General features: G+C 41.4%; 3 protein-coding genes across 3 annotated transcripts; 2 read left to right on the forward strand and 1 right to left on the reverse strand.

Moving 5' to 3' along the window:
- Positions 1-773: 773 nt before the first annotated feature.
- LOC139382051 (TATA box binding protein) lies at positions 774-9,824 on the forward strand. The gene is made up of 8 exons (XM_071126011.1): positions 774-1,286; positions 1,760-1,967; positions 2,086-2,411; positions 2,597-2,684; positions 6,389-6,480; positions 6,568-6,735; positions 6,898-6,992; positions 8,445-9,824. The coding sequence occupies exons 2-8, from the start codon at positions 1,917-1,919 to the stop codon at positions 8,522-8,524; spliced, it is 900 nt and encodes a 299-aa protein (XP_070982112.1). The 5' UTR covers positions 774-1,286; positions 1,760-1,916; the 3' UTR covers positions 8,525-9,824.
- Positions 9,619-13,811, reverse strand: LOC139382050 (programmed cell death 2). The gene is made up of 6 exons (XM_071126010.1): positions 13,392-13,811; positions 11,480-11,719; positions 11,233-11,373; positions 10,969-11,069; positions 10,425-10,538; positions 9,619-10,153 (listed from the first exon to the last, which is right to left on the reverse strand). Exons 1-6 carry the CDS (start codon positions 13,678-13,680, stop codon positions 9,995-9,997), a joined length of 1,044 nt encoding a protein of 347 aa, XP_070982111.1. The 5' UTR covers positions 13,681-13,811; the 3' UTR covers positions 9,619-9,994.
- LOC139382053 (rho-related GTP-binding protein RhoU-like) lies at positions 13,659-20,711 on the forward strand. The gene is made up of 3 exons (XM_071126012.1): positions 13,659-15,756; positions 16,125-16,183; positions 19,726-20,711. Exons 1-3 carry the CDS (start codon positions 15,507-15,509, stop codon positions 20,179-20,181), a joined length of 765 nt encoding a protein of 254 aa, XP_070982113.1. The 5' UTR covers positions 13,659-15,506; the 3' UTR covers positions 20,182-20,711.
- The last annotated feature ends 610 nt before the right edge of the window (positions 20,712-21,321 follow it).

Here is a 21,321-nt window from a genome sequence, read left to right on the forward strand (position 1 = left end):
ACATTTCAGATTTGCTAACTGGTTGTTGTTATACACGTGCCGCGTTTAATTAATCAGCAAGTTGGACATTTCCTAGTTTCAACTAGTTTTTGAACGCAGCACAACATACATTTTCCAAAACAACAAGCAGAGAAAACGAACGTTTGCTAAGTGCGTTTTTGAAGCATGTGTCGGTACTGATAGGATCGATAGAACGACAATGCTGCTCTCGGATCAGTTTTCTCCATTCAGATCTTATCAATTACCATACCACTAGAATTATTCCACAATACTGAGGAGGGATCAGCTCCAAGAAAGATATCACCTATGGCTGCAAATATTGAGTCGGCTTATTCTAACGCTTAACCTAAAATAATGCACTAAATCAAGATCATTGCGCACGCTAGGCTACACATGAAATATAGACACATTAGCCAACAGAGCATACAAGTAGCAAAATATAACTCAATTTATTGAGCATGAAATTTGTCAAATTAATGTAAGTATGCCTATAACCTATTGTATTATTTTATTGCAGTCATCTCGGTTTTAATATGAATTTGAACTTTTTTTTATACGTCGCTGGCTTGTTTTATTTGTAAAGACATTGGCAACTTTATTTGTAGTCAATTTTGTTCTGAAGTTATCGGCGGGAACAGAGGCTAATAAACCACATGAATATCTTGTGTATAAAGTTACACGGGAGGGCGAAAAATAATCGACCGATGCGTTTAGCTGTTCTACGAGTGGTCTGAGGTAAGCGTTAGATTACGAGCGTTTTCACGTGCAACGTTAATAATGATGGTTTTGGGATACAGCTAGGAGATTTAACGATGGTCCTACGAAAGAATGTATTATTTAGTGTTGTGTAGTGGCTTTGCTGGCATGCGTCCCACTTATATATATTTTTGCTCCACCAAGATGTACATGCTAAAATCGGTACTGCCCCTATGCAACCAGGGGTAACGCTTCTGACAAAGGCCAGAAACCAGGGATAATTTTTCTGCTGCCACATATGTAAGGGTTGAGGGGGACTGCTGAAACAGGGATTGAAGCAAAGAAAATCACGAAAGAAAATGCATAATGCCAACCGTTTTTTCTTGAACAGCAATTTCTGTTTTGAATTTTGGATAACCTTTGCCTTTGCTCATGCCAGATAAAATAACCAAAAATGTTATGTGAACTTTGACACCGGAAGTGTTTAAGTACCATACCGGATATAACTTTTGAGCGAGTGAACGCATGAACCAGTGAAAGCAGCGGCTAGGTTTTTAATGTGACATTTTAAGTGCCGTTTTAGGGACGTGGTGAGTATTTGAAAATGTTGTCCCATCTCAACCTCACCACTTAGTGTGCAAAACACTTATGACCACATGAGTGTTGACATGGAAGTAGCTAGCTAGCGTAAATACTACGCTAACGTTAGACTGGCCAGCTCTGCCAATCATCAATTCAGTTGCGATTTTTGCGCCAAACAAGTTGTACGCGTTCTGTGAACATTGGATTTAATTATTCCAATGTGTAATGTTAGTGCTAGCTATATTAAGAGGGATTTCGTGCGCCACTATTGCTGTCTGTAGCTAGCTGAAGGTTTGCAAAGGCTAAGTTTGTTAACTAGCTTGTTAGCGGTCAATAGTTTTTCGCTAGCTACTGCTGCATAATGTGGTCTAGTTGAGTCATGATCAAGTTTCTTGACAGCAGGGTTACTTGGTATCAATTTCACCGGTCTCGATGCTTAGCTAACTTTATGTATGTTTTTTTTCTTCTAATATTCTTTCAGGTCAAAATTATCTAGCTAAGGGGTTCCCTGCTAAGCTCCGTTCCAACACATGACTTTTGTCGGCATTTTCAAATACAGAATTGCTCCTAGTCCTAGGTCTCTGAATTTATTTCCTTTGAGAGGGTCAACCAACTGCCCACCTTCATAATTTGAGGACATGGAGCAGAACAACAGTTTGCCTCCTTTCCAGGGTCTTGCCTCCCCTCAGGTAACTAATTTGACTAATGATACATGTCGGTGAGATGTTTTTGTTGACAAGACAGCTTTGCTCACATGTTCTAGATTCAACTAGCCTAATGGAGGGCTTGTTCTCACGTCTTTTAAAGGGGGCAATGACACCTGGAATGCCCATCTTCAGCCCCATGATGCCTTATGGCAGTGGTCTGACTCCCCAACCTGTGACGAACACCAACAGCCTGTCTCTCCTGGAGGAGCAGCATCGGCAACAACAGCAGCAGCAGGCTTCGACTCAGCAGGGTGGGGTGTCAGGGGGCTCGGGACAGACGCCACAGCTTTATCACTCCCAAACGGTCACCACCACCACACTGCCAGGAAACACCCCTCTCTACACCACTACACCGCTAACCCCCATGACACCCATCACACCTGCCACACCTGCCTCTGAGAGCTCTGGGATTGTCCCACAACTACAGTAAGTGTTCTTGAATAATGTGTTAGTCTCAACCACTATGTAGGTACTGCTATAAACCTGAAACACAAGAAGCTAAAAGATTAAGGTGAATAGTGATGGTTTGAATATGATTTTTATAGTGATGTGACCATATCAATAAGGAGAATCTCCCATCCTGATTGCATGGTTTATTTCCTTCTCTCTAGGAATATCGTATCCACTGTGAACTTGGGCTGTAAACTTGACTTAAAAACAATAGCACTCCGAGCTAGAAATGCTGAGTACAATCCAAAGGTAAGCATATTGTTATTATTAATTTGTTGCATACACAGATTAGCAGATGCTAACCATTTACCGTCGTGTGAATTGACCATGGTAGCAATGGAAAGGGAACAGTTTAGAGGTTATTGGAATTTTGGCAACAGTATCATCTGACTCATGACTGAATCTAAACATTGCACTGTTGATTTGATGTGTATTTTACATTTGCTGTACTATAACTAAATCTGAAAATACTCTGAATACATTCAGTAACATAAACAATGACAAGTGTTTTTTTGAGAGGACTAACTGGTGTCGTCTCCAAGTGGCCACACACCTCTCCAATGTGCACAATTCCTAAGTAATTTCAATGCACTTTTATGACTCAAAAAGAGTCTTAAACTATAAGGTGCTTTTTATTTAATTTTTTTAGCTCTCCTGGCTGTGCCGTTGAGGAACTAGAGCAGCACACTTGTGGTTGTTTTGTTTGGAACACATTCCCGCAATCACACAATTACTGTTTCTGAAATTGAAAAGTGGTCCATTATAAATTGCAATCTGGGTCAGATGGGCATCATTTGAAAACCTGTTCTCTTGTCAACATGACTAGCTAAGTTATAATATAGGACACAACAGTGTTAGGCTTTCACAATGCAATTCGGGGAAACGGATCATCATTTTGGTGCGCATAGGGATTTTGAGTGCATTCAGGTGTGTGTGCCGCGGTGAATTTTCTTCAACAGACTAACATTCTGTTCAGAACAACCCAGGGTATGTCCCCATGTAATCCTGTACATTAAACATTGTGATCATAAACCTTGACACTGTATATGAGTTTTTTGATCTAGAAATGTGAAGTGCACATTTGGACTCACAGGTTTGGCTTGCTTGTTTCAAATTATGTTGGTCACAATACACATGGTTAGCAGATGTTATTGCAAGTGTAGCGAAATGCTTGTGTTTCTAGTTTCAACAGTGCAGTAATATCTAACAATTCCACAACAAAAATCTAATACACACATGTCTAAGTGAAAGGAATAACAATGTATAAATATATGGGTGAGCAATGTGAGAGCGGCATAAGCTGAGATGCAATAGATAGCATAGAATACAGTATATGAGATGAGTAATGCAAGATATGTAAATATTGATGTATGACATCAGAGGCATTTATTATAGTTCTCAACATCTCATATTTGAAAATACATTGAGTCCTCTTAATTTACAGCATTTACCACAATTTTTTTTGTGCAAAAGTTGCGGGAGGGATGGAGGCAATGTCTTGTTGTGCGAAGTGCTCAAGCTCTGAACCCATTCAGTGCTGTGAAGCGCAAAGCCAGAGCTCTGATGTCATGTATGGCATTTTACTCTACAGCCACTGCATTCCAATTTAGCTGTTTATCAGTGCGCAAATCTCCTGTTTTCAACCCGCATATGGGTACGAGTGTAAAGTTAAAGCAGGTGCAGCGAAATGCTTAATTCTAGCTCCAGCAGGGTGTGTCCAAAAGTACAATGCTTAATACACAAATAATCCCCCCCGGCTTTGACAAAAAATAATCAAGAAATATCTGAAGAAGCAATGTCAGTCCGTAATATAAATATGCAGTGTGTGTGTATGGACAATATATAAGTAATGGGTATGCACATCAGTAGTCAGGTAGCCTAGTGGTTAAGAGTGTTGGGCCAGTAACCGAAAGGTTGCTGGTTCAAATCCCAGAGCTGACTAGATGAAAAATCTGTCTGTGCCCTTCAGCAAGGCACTTAACCCTAATTGCTCCTGTAAGTCATTCAGGATAAGTTTGTCTGCTAAATTATTAAAATGTAGTTAGTGCATTCATAAAGTATTCAGACCCCTTAACTTTATACACATTTTGTTACAGCCTTTTTCTAAAATGGGTTATATTAGATGTTTTCCCTCATCTACAGAATCTTTTATAAAGTTTTATTTCAAGCAAATTTATTACAAATAAAAAAAGATACCTTATTTACACAAGTATTTATGAGACTCAAACTTGAGCTTAGGTGCATCCTGTTATTATTGATCATCCTTGATGTTTCTCCAACTTGATTGGAGTCCACCTTAATTCAACATGATTTTTTTAATTTAATTTTTACCTTTATTTAACTAGGCTAGTCAGTTAAGAACAAATTCTTATTTTCAATGACGGCCTAGGAACAGTGGGTTAACTGCCTGTTCAGGGGCAGAACGACAGATTTGTACCTTGTCAGCTCGGGGGTTTGAACTTGCAACATTAATTCTTTGGTACCCTTCCCTAGATCTAACGCGCTAACCACTAGGCTACCCTACCCCTGATTTGGAAAGGCACACACCTGTCTATATAAGGTCCCAAAGTTGACCGTGCATGTCGGAGCAAAAACCAAGCCATGAGGTCGAAGGAATTGTCTGTAGAGCTCAGAGACAGGATTGTGTCGAGGCACAGATCTAGGGAAGGGTACCAAAGAATTAATGCAGCATTGAAGGTCCCCAAGAATGCAGTGTTCTCCATTATTAAATTGAAGAAGTTTGGAACCACCAAGACTCTTCCTGGAGCTGGCTGCCTGGCCAAACTGAGCAATCAGGGGAGAAGGACCTTGGTCAGGGAGGTGACAAAGAACTCAATGGTCACTATGACAACTCCAGAGTTCCTCTGTGAAAACCTTCCAGAATGACAACCATATCTGCAGCACTCCACCAAGCAGGCCTTTATGGTAGCGTGACCAGATGAAGAGACGCCACTCCTCAGTAAAAGGCACATGATAGCCCACTTGGAGTTTGTCAAAAGGTACCTAAAGGACTCTGTGACAAGATTCTCTGGTCTGATGAAACCATGATTAAACTTTGGCCTGAATGCCAAGTGTCAAGTCTGGAGGAAACCAGACACCGCTCATCACCTGGCCAATAGCATCTCTACGGTAAAGCATGGTGGTGGCAGCATCATGGTGGTGGCAGCATCATGCTGTGGGGATAATTTTCAGGAACTGGGAGACTCATCAGGATCAATGGAAAGATGAAAGGAGCAAAGGACAGAGGTCCTTGATGAAGACCTCAGACTGGATTGAAGGTTCACCTTCCAGCAGGACAATGACCCTAAGCACGCAGCCAAGACAATATAGGAGTGGCTTCAGCCAGAGCCCGGACTTGAACCCGATCAAATATCTCTGGAGAGACCTGAAAATAGCTGTGCAGCGACGCTCCCCTTCCAACCTGACAGAGCTTGAGAGGATCTACAGAGAAGAATGGGAGAAACTCTCCAAATACAGGTGCCCCAAGCTTGTAGCGTCATACCCTAGAAGACTCGAGGCTGTAAACGCTGCCAAAAGTGCTTCAACAAAATACTGAGAAAAGGGTCTGAATACTTATGTAAATGTGATATTTCAGTTTTAAATATTTGCAAACATTTCTAAAAAGCTGTTTTTGCTTTGTCAATATGGGGTATTGTGTGTAGATTGAAGAGACAATTTAATCAATTTTACGTTATAGCCTTATTCTATACATGTGGAAAAGGGGATTCGGAAAGAATTCAGACCCCATGTCGAGAATACACAGCTCATCCTATATAATAACTAGTGCTCTACATACCTTTTCCAAATCATTGTCAGGACCCAGGGAAAGGTGAAATGGGACCAAGCTAAAATGCCAACTAGAATGCGCCTGAAAGGCATGTTGCTTCTGGTCCGAGAATGTCCCACCAAGACACCATTGTTCTATTGAACAAATTCACAACTTTGTCTTACAGCGATTTGCTGCTGTTATCATGAGAATACGAGAGCCAAGAACAACTGCACTTATCTTCAGCTCTGGGAAAATGGTGTGCACAGGTGCCAAAAGGTTAGTATCTTCTTTCAACAAAGAAAAAACACAAAACATATGAGAACATCTATTTAAAGGTATCATGCTCCCTCTTCCCCTTCCCAGTGAAGAGCAGTCCCGCCTGGCGGCCAGGAAATATGCCCGAGTCGTGCAGAAGTTGGGCTTCCCAGCCAAATTCCTTGATTTCAAGATACAGAACATGGTGGGCAGCTGTGATGTCAAATTCCCCATTCGGTTAGAGGGACTTGTACTAACTCACCAGCAGTTTAGCAGGTTTGTAAAATTCACTACTGCAATATTAAAGTCTGTAATAGCTGAGGAGATGCATTGTCATACTTGGAATTCTGTCATTTTGTTCATTATTTATAATTTATAATACTGCGTTTGGTATTCCTAAAGTGATTTAGTACTGAGAGCAAAGATCATGTTTTTCAGTTATGAACCGGAGTTGTTCCCTGGGCTAATCTATAGAATGATCAAACCCAGAATTGTCCTGTTGATATTCGTTTCAGGCAAAGTTGTATTAACAGGTGAGTTTTTCTCCTTTTCCTAATGACATACAGTGCCTTGCAAAAGTATTCACCCCCTTGGTGTTTTTATTTTGTTGCATTACAACCTGTAATTTAAATAGATTTGGATTTCATGTAATGGACAAACACAAAGTCAATTGGTGAAGTGAAATTTAGAAACAAACTTGTTTAAAAAAAGATATATGGAAAAGTGGTCCGTGCATATGTATTCACCCCTTTGCTATGAAGCCCCTAAATAAGAAATTGTGTAACCAATTACCTTCAGAAGTCACATAATAAGTTAGATTGCACACAAGTGGACTTTATTTAAGTGTCACATGATCTCTGTTCTGAAATGCCCCACTACCAAGCAAGCGACACTATGAAGACCAAGGAGCTCTCCAAACCGGTCAGGGACAAAGTTGTGGAGAAGTACAGATTAGGTTTGGGTTATAAAAAATATCCGAAACTTTGAACATCCCACGGAGCACCGTTAGATCCATTATTAAAAAATTGAAAGAATATGGCACAACAAACCTGCCAATAGAGCGCTGCCCACCAAACTCACAGACCAGGCAAGGAGGGCATTAATCAGAGGCAACAAAGATAACCCTGCAGGAGCTGCAAAACTCTACAGTGGAGATTGGAGTGTCTGTCCATTGGACCACTTTAAGCCATACACTCCACAGAGCGGAAGAGTGTCCAGAAAAAATCCATTGCTTAAAGAAAAAAATTAGCAAACATGTTTGGTGTCTGGTAAAAACCCAACACCACATCACCCTGAGAACACCATCCCCACAGTGAAGCATGGTGGTGTGGATGTTTTTCATTGGCAGGGACTGGGAAACTGGTCAGAATTGTAGGATGGCGCTAAATACAGGGACATTCTTGAGGGAAACCTATTTGTCTTCCAGAGATTTGAGACTGGGATCGCGGTTCACCTTCCAGCAGGACAATGACCCTAAGCATACTGCTAAAGCATCACCCGAGTGGTTTAAGGGGAAACATTTAAATGTCTTCGAATGGCCTAGTCAAAGCCCAGACCTCAATCCAATTGAGAACCCATCCAACTGCTGGAGCAGTTTCGCCTTGAAGAATGTGCAAAAATCCCAGTGGCTAGATGTGCCAAGCTTATAGAGACATACCCCAAGAGACTTGCAGCTGTAATTGCTGCAAAAAGTGGCTCTACAAAGTAATGACTTTGGGGGGGGGTGAATAGTTATGCACACAAGTTTTTTGTTGTCTTGTTTCATATTTAAAAAATATTTTGCATCTTCAAAGTGGTAGGCATGTTGTGTAAATCAAATGATACAAACCCCCCAAAATACATTTTAATTCCAGGTTGTAAGACAACAAAATAGGAAAAATGCCAAGGGGGTGAATACTTTGGCAAGCAACGGTAGAAAAAGGGAATTTGTTGTCAATTTTTGTCAAATGTAACTTGCGTATTTTACTATTGCTGCTTATTTCAAGGTGCAAAGGTGAGAGGAGAAATTTATGAAGCATTTGAAAACATCTACCCGATCTTGAAAGGATTCAGGAAGACGACGTAAATATTTGTCTGACATTATTTTTAAAATTTGTTTTAATAGTCACGGGGACACTTGTCCTTTTGTTGTGACCCGTTCCATTGGGACTCTGATTGGACCTGTACAGTTTAATCAACAAAGCAGGGACCACTCCTATTCCCCTTAAAGGGATACTTCTGAGATTTTGGCAATGAGGCCTTTTATCTACTTAGTCAGATGTCCTCGTGGATACCATTTTTATGTCTGTTTCCAGTATGAAGGAAGTTAAATGTAGTTTCTTGAGTTAATGCTAACTAGCTTTAGCATGCTAGCAGATACCCGTAGATTTCCAGTCACTGCACTAATGCTAGTTAGCATTGGCTCGCGAAAATACCTTTTAACTTTCTTCATACTGGACATGCATGGTATTTATGAGTAGATCTGAATCTGGGGGAGTAGATAAAGGTGATACTTGGAGAAATGCTGTATTTTAGCAGTTTTTTTTTTTTTTTTTAAGTGACTCTTGCTTATTTAATAAGGCAGTCTTGGCTGGCTCTTTAATTTTTCTAAAGTAGGTTTTATTGTTAACCTACAGTTTTTCAGTGCATCTTTGTCCACACATTCCCTACAGACATTTTAAGATTCATAATTTAAATGTTTTTTAGTCTTTTTCATTGTTGTATGAAGAATTTCACTTGGGATTGTATTGCAGCAAGGCTTAACTACCCAATTTGTCATCATTTTAACATTGTTTGGACGACTGGTACTGAAGGCAAGAAAATGGAACATTAATGATGCAGCCTTAGTCTGCATCTTAGGAATGTTATTAGTCATCTGTATGTACCTCATGTCTTATTTCTCATTCAGTTTTTGGTCATGATTGAAGAACCCTCATGTTTTAATGCTATAATGGACTAACTAGCCTAATTCACCATGGATTTTGTTTCATTTTACACACTGTATTTTTGGTCTACCATGAAAGCCCTGTCAGTAATTTGTTTGTTTTAAATGTTATTTTGCTACCTTGTGCACAGTTAAATGTTTCCTTACTAATTCTGATCTCCCTCCTTTAGTTTAAAAAGCTTTGTCTTCAGGGTATGGTAAGATTTACAACAATCCAGGGAATGACTGTACATGGATTTGAGATAGCATGACCAGTTTCATGAATGGACTCACAATGTCACATGACATTAACATGTTTTAATTTGAGCTTTAATGCACAAAAAAGGACATTGCATTACATAAATGTTTTTAAACCAGTTGAAGCTATGCAAACTATTAGTCCTATGGCAAAACAAATGACATGTTTTTTGCTTATGGTGATAAAGTAAGAATGTAACAACCTGAAGTAAGATTCCTCAAAACAAAATGTATGAGCGATTTGGAACAGATTGTGGCTGTTTATGCGTAGTTTCTCTAGGAAAGGAAATAGCCACTGAGACAAAGGGACAGTATAACTATGCAAAAACCCCACTAAATATTTTCTTAACTAGGTACATTTGGATTTTAATACAATTATTTCTGTTCTGTGAAATCTTGTTTCCAGATGAATTCAGAAGAGTACTTGTTGCCTTGGTCACAGCTGTCAGCACATGTGTAGACAGCCAAGGTTCCCCAGTCTATACTGGCATCAGGGCTGTCCACTTTCAGATCATTCAGTAGCTGGGGCATGACCTGTTGCGATGCAAAACACTATCAGCACATTGTCATTTATAAACAGCAAGCCTTAGACTTTGAAACATTAAGGTCTGGTTTTCCGGACCCAGATTAAGTTCTGTCCTGGATCAAAGATCTCCACTGAAAGTGTGGTTTAGTCCAGGATTAGGCTTACGGGGTGTATTCATTAGTCGCAAACCACTACAAAACATTTACTCTAGGATCTAAACAAAGAAATTGAGGGACCTACCTGAATTTGTTTAATAGAAACGGTTTCTGTTGCAAATACCTGAAATTCAAAGATACGCCTGGAACCACATGAACAATGTGGGATGCCCTTCTCCACAGGAACATGTTCAGACGAAACCCAAAGAGGAGAGCCATCTCTGAAATATCGCAAAACCTACAATAACACAATATTATGGTCTTCAGTAATTTAGGAAACCCAGAACTAAAATAATAATTTAATCAGATGCTTGATTAAGCTCTGAGGGAGATGTATGAAAATATACTAATAAGTCTCCACCCGGCTAAATGGAAACTCAGCCAGAGCATTCGCCGAATGTCACCTCCCCTTATGAAATTCGAAAGCTGTGAATACCTGCGAAATCGTGATTTGTCCAAATGATCAGTGACAGAAAAAAATATGAGTCTTTGCATCTGTCTTGACAGAAGCTACGATACCATCCTAAATGATGTGCGTCTGTGCACAAGCGATTTGTTTCAATTAAAAAATGATTAATTTCAGAGTTATCTACACGATGGTCAAATATATATTTGAGTAATTCTGATGCTCTTCATGTCTGAGGATTCTGCTTGAAGAGTTATGTTACCTGATGTGGCTCTGATGCAATCCTCCGTTTAAACTTCTGGAACACTTTGCCATCTTCTGTTTCTTGCATGGCCATGTTTTCAAGTTCTGTCTCAGCCAAATCTGTGGAATAGAAAGCATGCTTTTATACAACAGAAATTGTAATCATGTATAGACTGCTATTTAGGTTGGGTCCAACGTCAACATTTTCTCTCATCCTCCTTTTGGTGTCGTAATGGATCTGAAAAGACTAGGCATGTAAATGCAATGCAGTCCAACTTCTTACCATCAACTAAGGAGTAGCATTCCACATTATTCTGTGCATCCCCCACCGTTTGACTAGACTCTTCTTTCTGATGTTCCTCAGGCTCTGTGACCAGTTCCAACTCGGGGAACAGGAATGGGGAAGGCACTGCACTGGATGGCACTAAACATGTATTGAAAGTTGAATTTCTATGTTTCAGGCGAGCATAAAACACAATTTCATCATTATTACAAATAGTGTGACAGTTTATGGTAGCAGTATAAATTACCTTGTTTGCAACACTCTTTCTTGTGACAGTGTTTCCAGTCTATGGTCTGGTGTTCTTTGCTGCAGTAGGACACTGCATGGCATTTAGAGCAAACTTTTTGACCAGGACAGCCACAGAGCTTGCATAGTTTAACCCCTGAACTGTGGACACAGGGGTCACGCTCAGTCCAATTGGGGTCTTCATCAGATGGAGGATTGTAGGGATAAAAGTCGTTTCTCCTTGGCAACTGGCTACGAAATACTAGAAAAGAGTAATCTCAATGTCAGCTTGAGCAGAATAAAAGCAGAGGAACATCATTAGTTTTATTAGTCGTATGTACAGGATAAACATGGTATACGCCGTCTTACTTGCAGGTTCCTTCTGGACAATGCAACAAGAAATAAAATAACATGAACATAAATGTCTCAATAGAATAAACATTTTAGCATAAGTATAATACAGGAAGAGACAATTTTATAGTCCAATATGTATGTGTATTGGGGAAGAGAGGGAATTGGGGGATAAGTGTTTAAATTGTGCAGTATTAGCAATAGTAAATAAGCGTTTGCTAGCAGCCATTGTGGTGTGTGTGCAGAGTCAGAGCAGGTGGTCAGTCCAGTTCAAGTGTTCAGCAGACTGCTCTAATGGCTTGTAGATATAAACTGTCTCTGAGCCTGTTAGTATCAAACCTCAGGCTCCAATACTGTATGCCCAATGGTAAGGGAATGAATAGCTTGTGGCTGAGGTGTGTGGGGTCCTTGATGATGCTGTGGGACTTCCTCAGGCATTGTTTCAAGTAGATGTCCTCGATGGGTGGGAACACGGCCCCAGTGATGTACTGGGCTGTCTTCACCATCTGCTGGAAGGTCGTGGACAGAGCAATTCCCTGTCCCAGGCTGTGATGTAACCGGTCAGGACACTCGATGGTGCAGCAGTATTTGGAGAGGTCCCGGGGGGGCATGCCAAATTTCATCAGCCGCCTTTGGAAATATTGACACGGGTGTTGGTCCATGTGAAGTCCTTGGTGATGTGGACGCCAAGGAACTTAAAACAGGACTGACTACTGCAGTCCTGTTGATGTGGATCGGGCGTCCTGTTGATGTGGATCGGGAATATTCCTGCCTATAATCACTAATGTTGCACATCATAACTACACTCAAGGCTCAGCTGGATAAGGAGAGCTCACTATGGATCCCAGCAGCTTTTTGCAACTACCAAACCGCCTCCTCTTGCCAAGGGATGGATCTGGACCTTTGGTAGTGTCAAAGATTTGTTTAACTCGCCTATGGCCAAAGCCTGGCATTTTAAAAGGGAGCAAATGAGTCGGAGGGGGCAGAGCCAAGCAGGAGCTAGCGAGATCCTATTGGTGCGTTGTAGCATGTATTTGCATTTTCTGTTAGGGAACGCCTACTCTGAAGTGCACGTGTGAAATAACTCAACGTGCACTACTTCTAAACTTTTTTTTTTTTACTTTGGAAAAAGGTCAAATCTACTAAACTTAGTCCACCCTGTTTGATTATAGTTTTGAGAACAGAAAACTATTGACGTCAAACGTTTCATCCTTGAGTAAATTGGCATTATGTCGGCCAAAATCCACTGCCGACCACTGGGCTTCCTCACCATATTCCACTGCCGACCACTGGGCTTCCTCTCACCATATTTGGTAGTGAGTGGAAACGCCAACCGGATGCTTCACACATCCAATCGGTGAAATATCTGGCTCATTGCTCCATCTGTGGTAATGTGCTTGCCCTCTAACAGGTTTGCAAATTCAAACCCCACTCCAACTGTTGCACCGCTGTAGCTAACTTTACACTGGTGGGAGCGGTGGATAATCCCAGCCTTTTAGTGTGCCCCTCTCCTTCCCTGACCATGTGACTATGGGTGTGATGTTGATGGAAATGCAATAGCTAGTTTGCTAACAGCCATTTACCTTTCAGACAACGGCTGTCGTTTCGTGAATAGCAGTCTGGTGTCTTGCAGCAGAATACAAAAAGAGTTCGGTGAAAACTTCTATCCTGTCCAGTTATTGGAGCGTAAACTTGCATGAGAAATGCGGTAGGAAGATGGCATTTCCCACATTCTAACTCGGGAAGACCTGGGATGTCCAACTGACTCAACCATGCAGGTTTGCCTCCAACTTTGCTGGGGAACTGATGACTCTGTAGTTGCCAGTTTTCGGCCTCCTCCAAAAAGCCAAGAGCAACCCCTGTTTCTGCCATAGTGTTAATTTTACTAATTTGATCGTACTAATAACGTTAATTTGATCGTACTCTTTCAATCGCTGGCTAGCTGTCTGTCACAACAAATTCCAACGTGCGTCACTGTTGTAGCTTTTAAAAATGTCCGGAGTGGAACAGTACTTTTAGAAGGCAAACGTTCCGTGTAACTCGCGCTCCTGCCATATCGCCTATTTGCAATTAAAACACTAGAGAGGGAACAGTGTGATGACCTTATTATAGTTGAAGAGTTCAATCGAATAAATGAACATCTTAAAAATCAGTCTCCTGGGACTGATGGTATATCTGCTGAGTTTTACAAACGTTTTATCAACAGTTAGCCCCATTTCTGTTGGAGGTCTTTTCTAAAAGCATTGCAAATAATACTCTCCCAGTTTGACTCAAGGTCTGATTATATTAATACCTAAGCCCAATACATATTTGCTTCTCGATAATTGGCGTCCAATCTGTCTGCTCAATAACGACTACAAAATATTAGCCTCTATATTTGCAAAAAGAATGAAGGCAAAGTTGGGCTCAATTATAGAAGATACCCAATCTGGCTTCATGAGGAATAGACATATATCTAATAATATCCGACTGGTGTTAGACCTTATTAACTATTCTGATCTAAACTTCCATGATAGCTTCATTGTATAATTCAACTTTTATAAAGCCTTCATACGGTGGAACTTGAGTTTCTATTTCTCTCCCTTGAGAAATTTGGTTTTGGGGAATTATTTTGTAGCACTATTAATTATTTATATGAATGGGACCAGTTCCATTAAATTAAAGCATGTCACTTCTTTGATTTGAAAAGAGGAATTAGGCAAGGATGCCCAATTTCGATTGACCTCTTCCTGCTTGCAACCCAACTTCTTACCTGTTTTTTTTTTTTTAAATCCAGCGATATAAAATGGATCTCTATTGTTGACAGATATTATCATGCGAGCTTGCAGATGACACCACTCTATTTTTGAAAGATACCAGGGCTCGAGAGTCCCATAGGGTGGCGCACAATTGTCCCAGCGTCGCCCGGGTTAGGGGACAGTTTGCCCGGTGTAGGCCGTCATTGTAAATACGAATTAGTTCTTAGAGATTTTCAATATAGCGTCTTTCATGTCACAGTCCACAAGATGGCAGACTTGAACTACTGTATCATCGCTCAGCCATTTCATCCGAGAGAAGTATTGTTGGTGAGATCAAACAGGTTGAGGGATACAATTGTAAGAATTGTGCCCAATTTATGTAACAATTTAACCATCAATAGTAGAGCATTGGAAACCATTGAACAGACGAAGCCTTACAAATTAGTTCATAAAAAAAAAAAAAAAATTTGCACAAAAATAATCAAATTCTACCCCCAGAGTATGATATTTTTGCAATCTACGGGGGGGGGGGGCTTGCTTGTTGCTATTGGTCAATGGTGCAACGTTTTTTCTGACTCAGTGGTGTTTGATGATGTCATGTTGCTCACGAGTAGAAGGCTGAGCTTTTTTTAGAGTCATAGGGCTGAGTAGGTGAGAAGAGTGCAAACTACAACTTTCGAAAATATTCAGGAAATACATTTCTATTCATACGGGGTGGAAACATTTTCACCTATTGGATTTATTGCTTGAGGAATTTATTTCTGTACAATGGGGATTGTCATCAAGGTGTCTACATCGTCTTTGTAGAAAGGCAAACCTTTTTCCAGCCATGGAACACTACAGAATATAAGGGACAGTTCTTGTGAAAGTCCCGTTGATGTCCAATCTAGGAAACTAATCGTTTGGCGTAACTAGGATTAACTGGTTGCTGGACAGTTCCATTGGCGATACCACAAGGCGATGCCACCCCAGGGCGACGGAGATTATAAACCTGTAGCGGTGTCGGCGGCGGTCCCACCGGTTCCTCCTCGGAGGGTTCGGAGCAGAGAGTCGTTTTCGGGCTCCAAGTGTCGGCCGGGTGGCGGAGAGCGCAAAGTGAAGTGTGTGCTTGTCGGTGACGGCGCAGTTGGGAAGACGAGCTTGATTGTCAGCTACACCACAAATGGATATCCAACTAAATATGTCCCAACTGCCTTTGATAATTTTTCAGGTAACTTGACAAATATGTGCCTTTTTTAAGTCGGGTAGACTATTAGGACCTGTTGTGGTCCTATTGGGCTATGCAATTAATTGTTTTTATCTGGCACTTTTAACAGCACAGGTGTTACCTGAAAAACAGGTATTGTTTTCTATGAATTCTATATTTGAACTCTGCCTGACTTACAACAATCGAAGTATTTTTTTTTTTGCTGCCTTACATTGGCAACAGGAACACTATGGTAATTGTTATACTCAATAGTTTGTCCATAACAACACTATTCTGGCCTTAACAGTATTTAATTGCGTTGTGGTTACCAATTTATTCTTTGTTATATTGGCTGATTTAAATGTATAATTTGTTGTATTTTTTTCTTTCAGCGGTTGTGGCAGTTGATGGCAAGCCAGTGAAACTGCAGCTTTGTGACACAGCTGGGCAGGTTTGTCATTCAAATACACCTATAGGCCAGTTTCATGTGATCGCTACAACCCTGGAAGTGTAAAGGATTCATTAAAAATAAACAAGTTGACCTTTTTGCTGTTCCTAAATGTCTCAAACGTCTTCTAACCCCCTAGGCAACTACACGTACGGAATGGGTTCAAATGGTCTACTAGTGTAGGGAAGATAAGGGATCTGTCTGTCTAAATTGATGCTCTACAGTAGTGTTTTTGTCCAGTCATGAGTCTGCACCAGAAATGAGCTTACTCAGATAAATACTGTCTTCCCCACATGTGAGGGGGTAACAAGCTTGGGGGGATTACAGAGAGGAAACTTTATAAGTGTAATGAATTGAATCTGAGCCTGGAAAGGAAACGCGAGATGGGTCTGTTTCTGAGGAGCAGAGCAGGCTGGAGAGAGTCCGCAGTGGAAAACAGCCCAGGAAAGCAGGCAAAGAGAGATCCAGAGTGGTTCTGTCTAGACACAGAGAGAGTCCCTGGCTGGAGGCTGAGCTCTGGGGGTTCATAGGGTTCTGCTTTGTCTCTTTGCAGAAAGAGCAGCGAGGCTCTGAGGCGATGGGCTTTTCATTAGACACCAATGATCTTTTCAATTGTTTTGAAATAATGTTTTACAAGACAATGCAAGCAATATCATAGTTATAACTTTGTTACATTGAAATATAATCAAGATGACATTTCCGTTTGCATTAATATTTTGCTTTCATGAAACAGTCCAAAATAATTGTGAAAGCACATGCACCACCTGCCCGCCCAACCCCATGATGTGCTACAAATATGAGATAATGGCTGAGCCAATTCAACAAAATAATAGTTATTACCTTTTCAATGCTCAATGTCACCCTGCTCCTCTGGGCATAACTGAGTCCATGTAATTAGCATACTAAGCATGCAGAAGACTGTCTGAATACCAAATACAGGATCCCTCACTGTCAATGTTTTTCTATTTTATTGGGATCCCCATTAGCTGTTGCTGAAGCAGCAGCTACTCTTCCTGGGGATGTTGTTGACCTCATTGGGTTCCTGATACCACTAATTAACTCCCAGCCAATCAGAAATGATCTGGAGACCCTTTGCTGCTACCATCTGAGGAGGGAAATGCACTATTAAAATCTCAGGAAGCAATGGGTACACACAAGCTGGGTGTATCAGAGAAACAGATGAGAGAGAGAGTGATAGAATGCACTTTTGTCAATTAACAACAAAATATAATCTCAGTGGAATGCCACCGTTATCTTGCCTCCTATAGAACTAGATGTATTGGAGATGTGCAAATGTAATATGAACGTTGTGTAATAAGTTTGCCAGATAAAATGGCTAAACACATATTAGCGAAGATAAGCACACACTTATACCTGATATAAATGATGTCATCGCTCCACTTGGGCTTTAACTGGTAATGTAAATGATGTCACTGCTCCCTTCAGGGGCTCTTTAACTGGTAATGTAAATGATGTCACTGCTCCATTCAGGGGCTCTTTAACTGGTAATGTAAATGATGTCACCGCTCCGTTCAGGGGCTCTTTAACTGGTAATGTAAATGATGTCACCGCTCCCTTCAGGGGCTCTTTAACTGGTGATGTAAATTTTGTCACTGCTCCATTCAGGGGCTCTTTAGCTGGTGATGTAAAATTATGTCACTGCTCCATTCAGGGGCTCTTTAACTGGCAATGTAAATTATGTCACTGCTCCATTCAGGGGCTCTTTAGCTGGCAATGTAAAATTATGTCACTGCTCCATTCAGGGGCTCTTTAGCTGGTGATGTAAAATTATGTCACTGCTCTCTTCAGGGGCTCTTTAACTGGCAATGTAAATTATGTCACTGCTCCATTCAGGGGCTCTTTAGCTGGTGATATAAATTATGTCACCACTCCACTCAGGGACTCTTGCTGGTGATATAAATGATGTCACCACTCCACTCAGGGACTCTTGCTGGTGATATAAATGATGTCACCACTCCACTCAGGGGCTCTTTAACTGGTGATATAAAGATGTCACCGCTCCAGGGGCAGACAAAGTGTGGACTATGGTTCATGGTCTTATGTATACTAAACAAAAATATAAAGTGTTGTTTTCATGAGCTGAAATAAAAAATCCCTGATATTTCCCATATGCACAAAAAGTTTGTTTCTCTCTAATTTTGTGCACTAATTTGTTTACATCCCTGTTAGTGACCATTTCTCCTTTGCCAAGATAACCCACCCACCTGACAGGTGCTGCATATCATGACGCTGATTAAACAGCATGATCATTACACAGGTACACCTTGTGCTAGGGACAATAAAAGGCCATATGCAGTTTTGTTACACAACACAATGCCTCAGATGTCTCAAGTTTTGAGGGAGTGTGCAATTGACATGATGACTGCAGGAATTTCCACCAGAGCTGTTGCTAGATATTTGAATGTTAATTTCTCTACCATAAGCTGCCTCCATCATTTTAGAGAATTTGGCAGTCCGGCCTCACAACCACAGACCATGTGTAACCACACCAGCCCAGTACCTCCATATCCGGCTTCTTTGCCTGCAGGATCAGGCAAAGGGGGGTATTTCTGTCTTTAATAAAGCCCTTTTGTGGGGAAAAACTTATTCTGATTGGCTGGACCTGGCTTTCTAGTTGGTTGACCTATGCCCTCCCATGGCTGCACCCCTTTCCAGTCATGTCAAATCCATAGATTAGGGCCTAATTTCCTCATATGAACTGTAACTCAGTAAAATCTTTGAAATTGTTGCATGTTGCGTTTATATTTTATGTTCAGGGTAATTATTTAAATCTATAATATAGTCATGTTCTAGCAATTTAACAATGCTCTTTCTCTACAATGTAGCTATTGGTAGTTTTTCTATTTAGCCTTCATGCTAGTGTATTATATGCTGGTCGGCATGAACAGTACCTTCATTACTAAATTGCATGTCAGTCGGCAACATTAGAGGAAATTAAAATCAACTGTAGGCTACGCTGAAAGAGCTGTCCCTAATCAGAACCACTACGGCATGTCACGCTAACTGAAACTGATACAGGTGTCATGGGTTTTCAGGTTGTGGACACAGATTGTGTGTTCCTGCTTGCCAGAGACACTTTGTCATGAGGCTGAGGCGCCACTAGTTACAGACATGCACATGGTGACATAGCCAATGAGGGCAGGATTTTCCTTCTCTTGGCTATGATGATGCCCTTGTCAACCCTATACACTCTTGGAAAAAATGATTCTTCGGCTGTCCCCATAGGAGAACCCTTTTTGGTTCCAGGTAGAACCCTTTTTGGTGTTAGGTAGAACCCTTTTGGGTTCCATGTTGAACCCTCTGTGGAAAGGGTTCTACCTTGAACCATAAAAGGTTATTCAAAGGATTCTCCTATGGGGACAGCCAAATAACCCTTTTAGGTTCTAGATGGCACCTTTTTTTTCTGAGTGTACTCAAAGACCTTTTCACAAGGAGGGCTATTGAGTTGAGCTTGCCCATTCTTGGTTCTGCTTGTTATCATGTCGTGTCATGAACCCCCCTCTCCTCTCCATTCCTCCCTGCAGGATGAGTTTGACAAGCTGCGTCCGCTCTGCTACACCAACGCAGACGTCTTCCTGCTGTGCTTCAGTGTCGTCAGCCCCTCCTCCTTCCAGAACGTAACAGAGAAATGGGTGCTGGAGATTCGCCGGCACTGCCCGCAGGCGGCGGTGGTTCTGGTGGGCACCCAGTCAGACCTGCGGGAGGATGTTAATGTTCTGATTGAGCTGGCCAAGTACAAAGAGAGGCCAGTGGAGCCCCAGGAGGCCCAGCAGTGTGCCGAGGACATGAGGGCCGTGTCATACATGGAGTGCTCCTCACTCACCCAGAAGAACCTCAAAGAGGTGTTTGACGCAGCCATCGTGGCCAGCATCCAGCACTCCGACAGTCAGCAGCAGCAGCATCGACTGAAAAGACGGACTCCAGACAAGATGAAGAAGCTTTCTAAATCATGGTGGAAGAAGTACTGTTGTGTGGTTTAGCCTCTATCTGTGTGTGTGACAGGACGGACGCATAGGTTCCAATTTTGCTTCCATGTCAGCACGTTAACAGACTTCAGGGGCAGTAAGGAAAACAGTGACTGGAATATGGACGCAGGTCTGGTCTGGAGTATCTGAGTTATGTGTAGGTTAGGCCTCAATGACCCCATGCTATTTTTGCTTTACCAACGTGAGCTGCACTGGAGACAGAGCTGACTTCCCTCAAAGAATACTCATTGACTTTCCACTGCCTTATATCCATGATCCTAGGGCTGACACAGCTTCTACATGGACGACTGTGGAAGATGAAGCCCTCTTGATTACCAGGAGGGCTTATGTTGTTATATCATTGTTTTATTAACCTGGTTTACTCTGACCTTTCCCATGGTAAGTGTACAGTATGTAAACTCAGATTAATTTAGCATATGAGATTGAGTCAACTTTCCGATGTGGGATTTACCATCTCTTTGATTTAGCCGTGTCTATGGTAAAAATAAAAACAATCTGTGCAGTAATCAGATAATGCGAGGCAAGTACTGTGTAACGTTCATTATTTGAATGCTTGTTCTTCCAGCCCATATTGGAGAGCCTCATTTGGCTTGTTGTCTAATGTACAAACCACTCAGAAACCTAATTTTTGTTTTCAAAAATAGTTTTTCAGAATTTCTAACTGTTGTTTACATTAGGACATGGGTTCTGTCTAAGCTCATATGAGGGTCACAGTCTCTAGCTATGTGCTGGAATTCTAACTAGACTTGTTGACCTTTGGTTCACTTCACCATAGCACCACCTGAGGAGTTTTAAACAAACACCTTACTCTGTACAGGGCTGACTGCAGCTGAGTCAACGTTAACTCTTAACTACCTTACTCTGTACAGGGGTGACTGCAGCTGAGTCAACGTTAACTCTTAACTACCTTACTCTGTACAGGGCTGACTGCAGCTGAGTCAACGTTAACTCTTAACTACCTTACTCTGTACAGGGCTGACTGCAGCTGAGTCAACGTTAACTCTTAACTACCTTACTCTGTACAGGGCTGACTGCAGCTGAGTCAACGTTAACTCTTAACTACCTTACTCTGTACAGGGCTGACTGCAGCTGAGTCAACGTTAACTCTTAACTACCTTACTCTGTACAGGGCTG

Source organism: Oncorhynchus clarkii, chromosome 23 (genome assembly GCF_045791955.1).
Source record: "Oncorhynchus clarkii lewisi isolate Uvic-CL-2024 chromosome 23, UVic_Ocla_1.0, whole genome shotgun sequence".
Lineage (NCBI taxonomy): Eukaryota > Metazoa > Chordata > Actinopteri > Salmoniformes > Salmonidae > Oncorhynchus > Oncorhynchus clarkii.

Coding starts and splice junctions, on each gene's coding strand:
- LOC139382050 (XM_071126010.1), bottom strand. CDS start 13,680: ATGGCAGAAACAGGGGTTGCTCTTGGCTTTTTGGAGGAGGCCGAAAAC. Junction 11,720..13,391: donor CGACAGCCGTTGTCTGAAAG/GTAAATGGCTGT, acceptor ACTCTTTTCTAG/TATTTCGTAGCCAGTTGCCA. Junction 11,070..11,232: donor ATGCTACTCCTTAGTTGATG/GTAAGAAGTTGG, acceptor TCTATTCCACAG/ATTTGGCTGAGACAGAACTT.
- LOC139382051 (XM_071126011.1), top strand. CDS start 1,917: ATGGAGCAGAACAACAGTTTGCCTCCTTTCCAGGGTCTTGCCTCCCCT. Junction 6,736..6,897: donor ACTCACCAGCAGTTTAGCAG/GTTTGTAAAATT, acceptor CATGTTTTTCAG/TTATGAACCGGAGTTGTTCC. Junction 6,993..8,444: donor AGGCAAAGTTGTATTAACAG/GTGAGTTTTTCT, acceptor GCTTATTTCAAG/GTGCAAAGGTGAGAGGAGAA.
- LOC139382053 (XM_071126012.1), top strand. CDS start 15,507: ATGCCACCCCAGGGCGACGGAGATTATAAACCTGTAGCGGTGTCGGCG. Junction 15,757..16,124: donor TGCCTTTGATAATTTTTCAG/GTAACTTGACAA, acceptor TTTTTCTTTCAG/CGGTTGTGGCAGTTGATGGC. Junction 16,184..19,725: donor TTTGTGACACAGCTGGGCAG/GTTTGTCATTCA, acceptor TCCTCCCTGCAG/GATGAGTTTGACAAGCTGCG.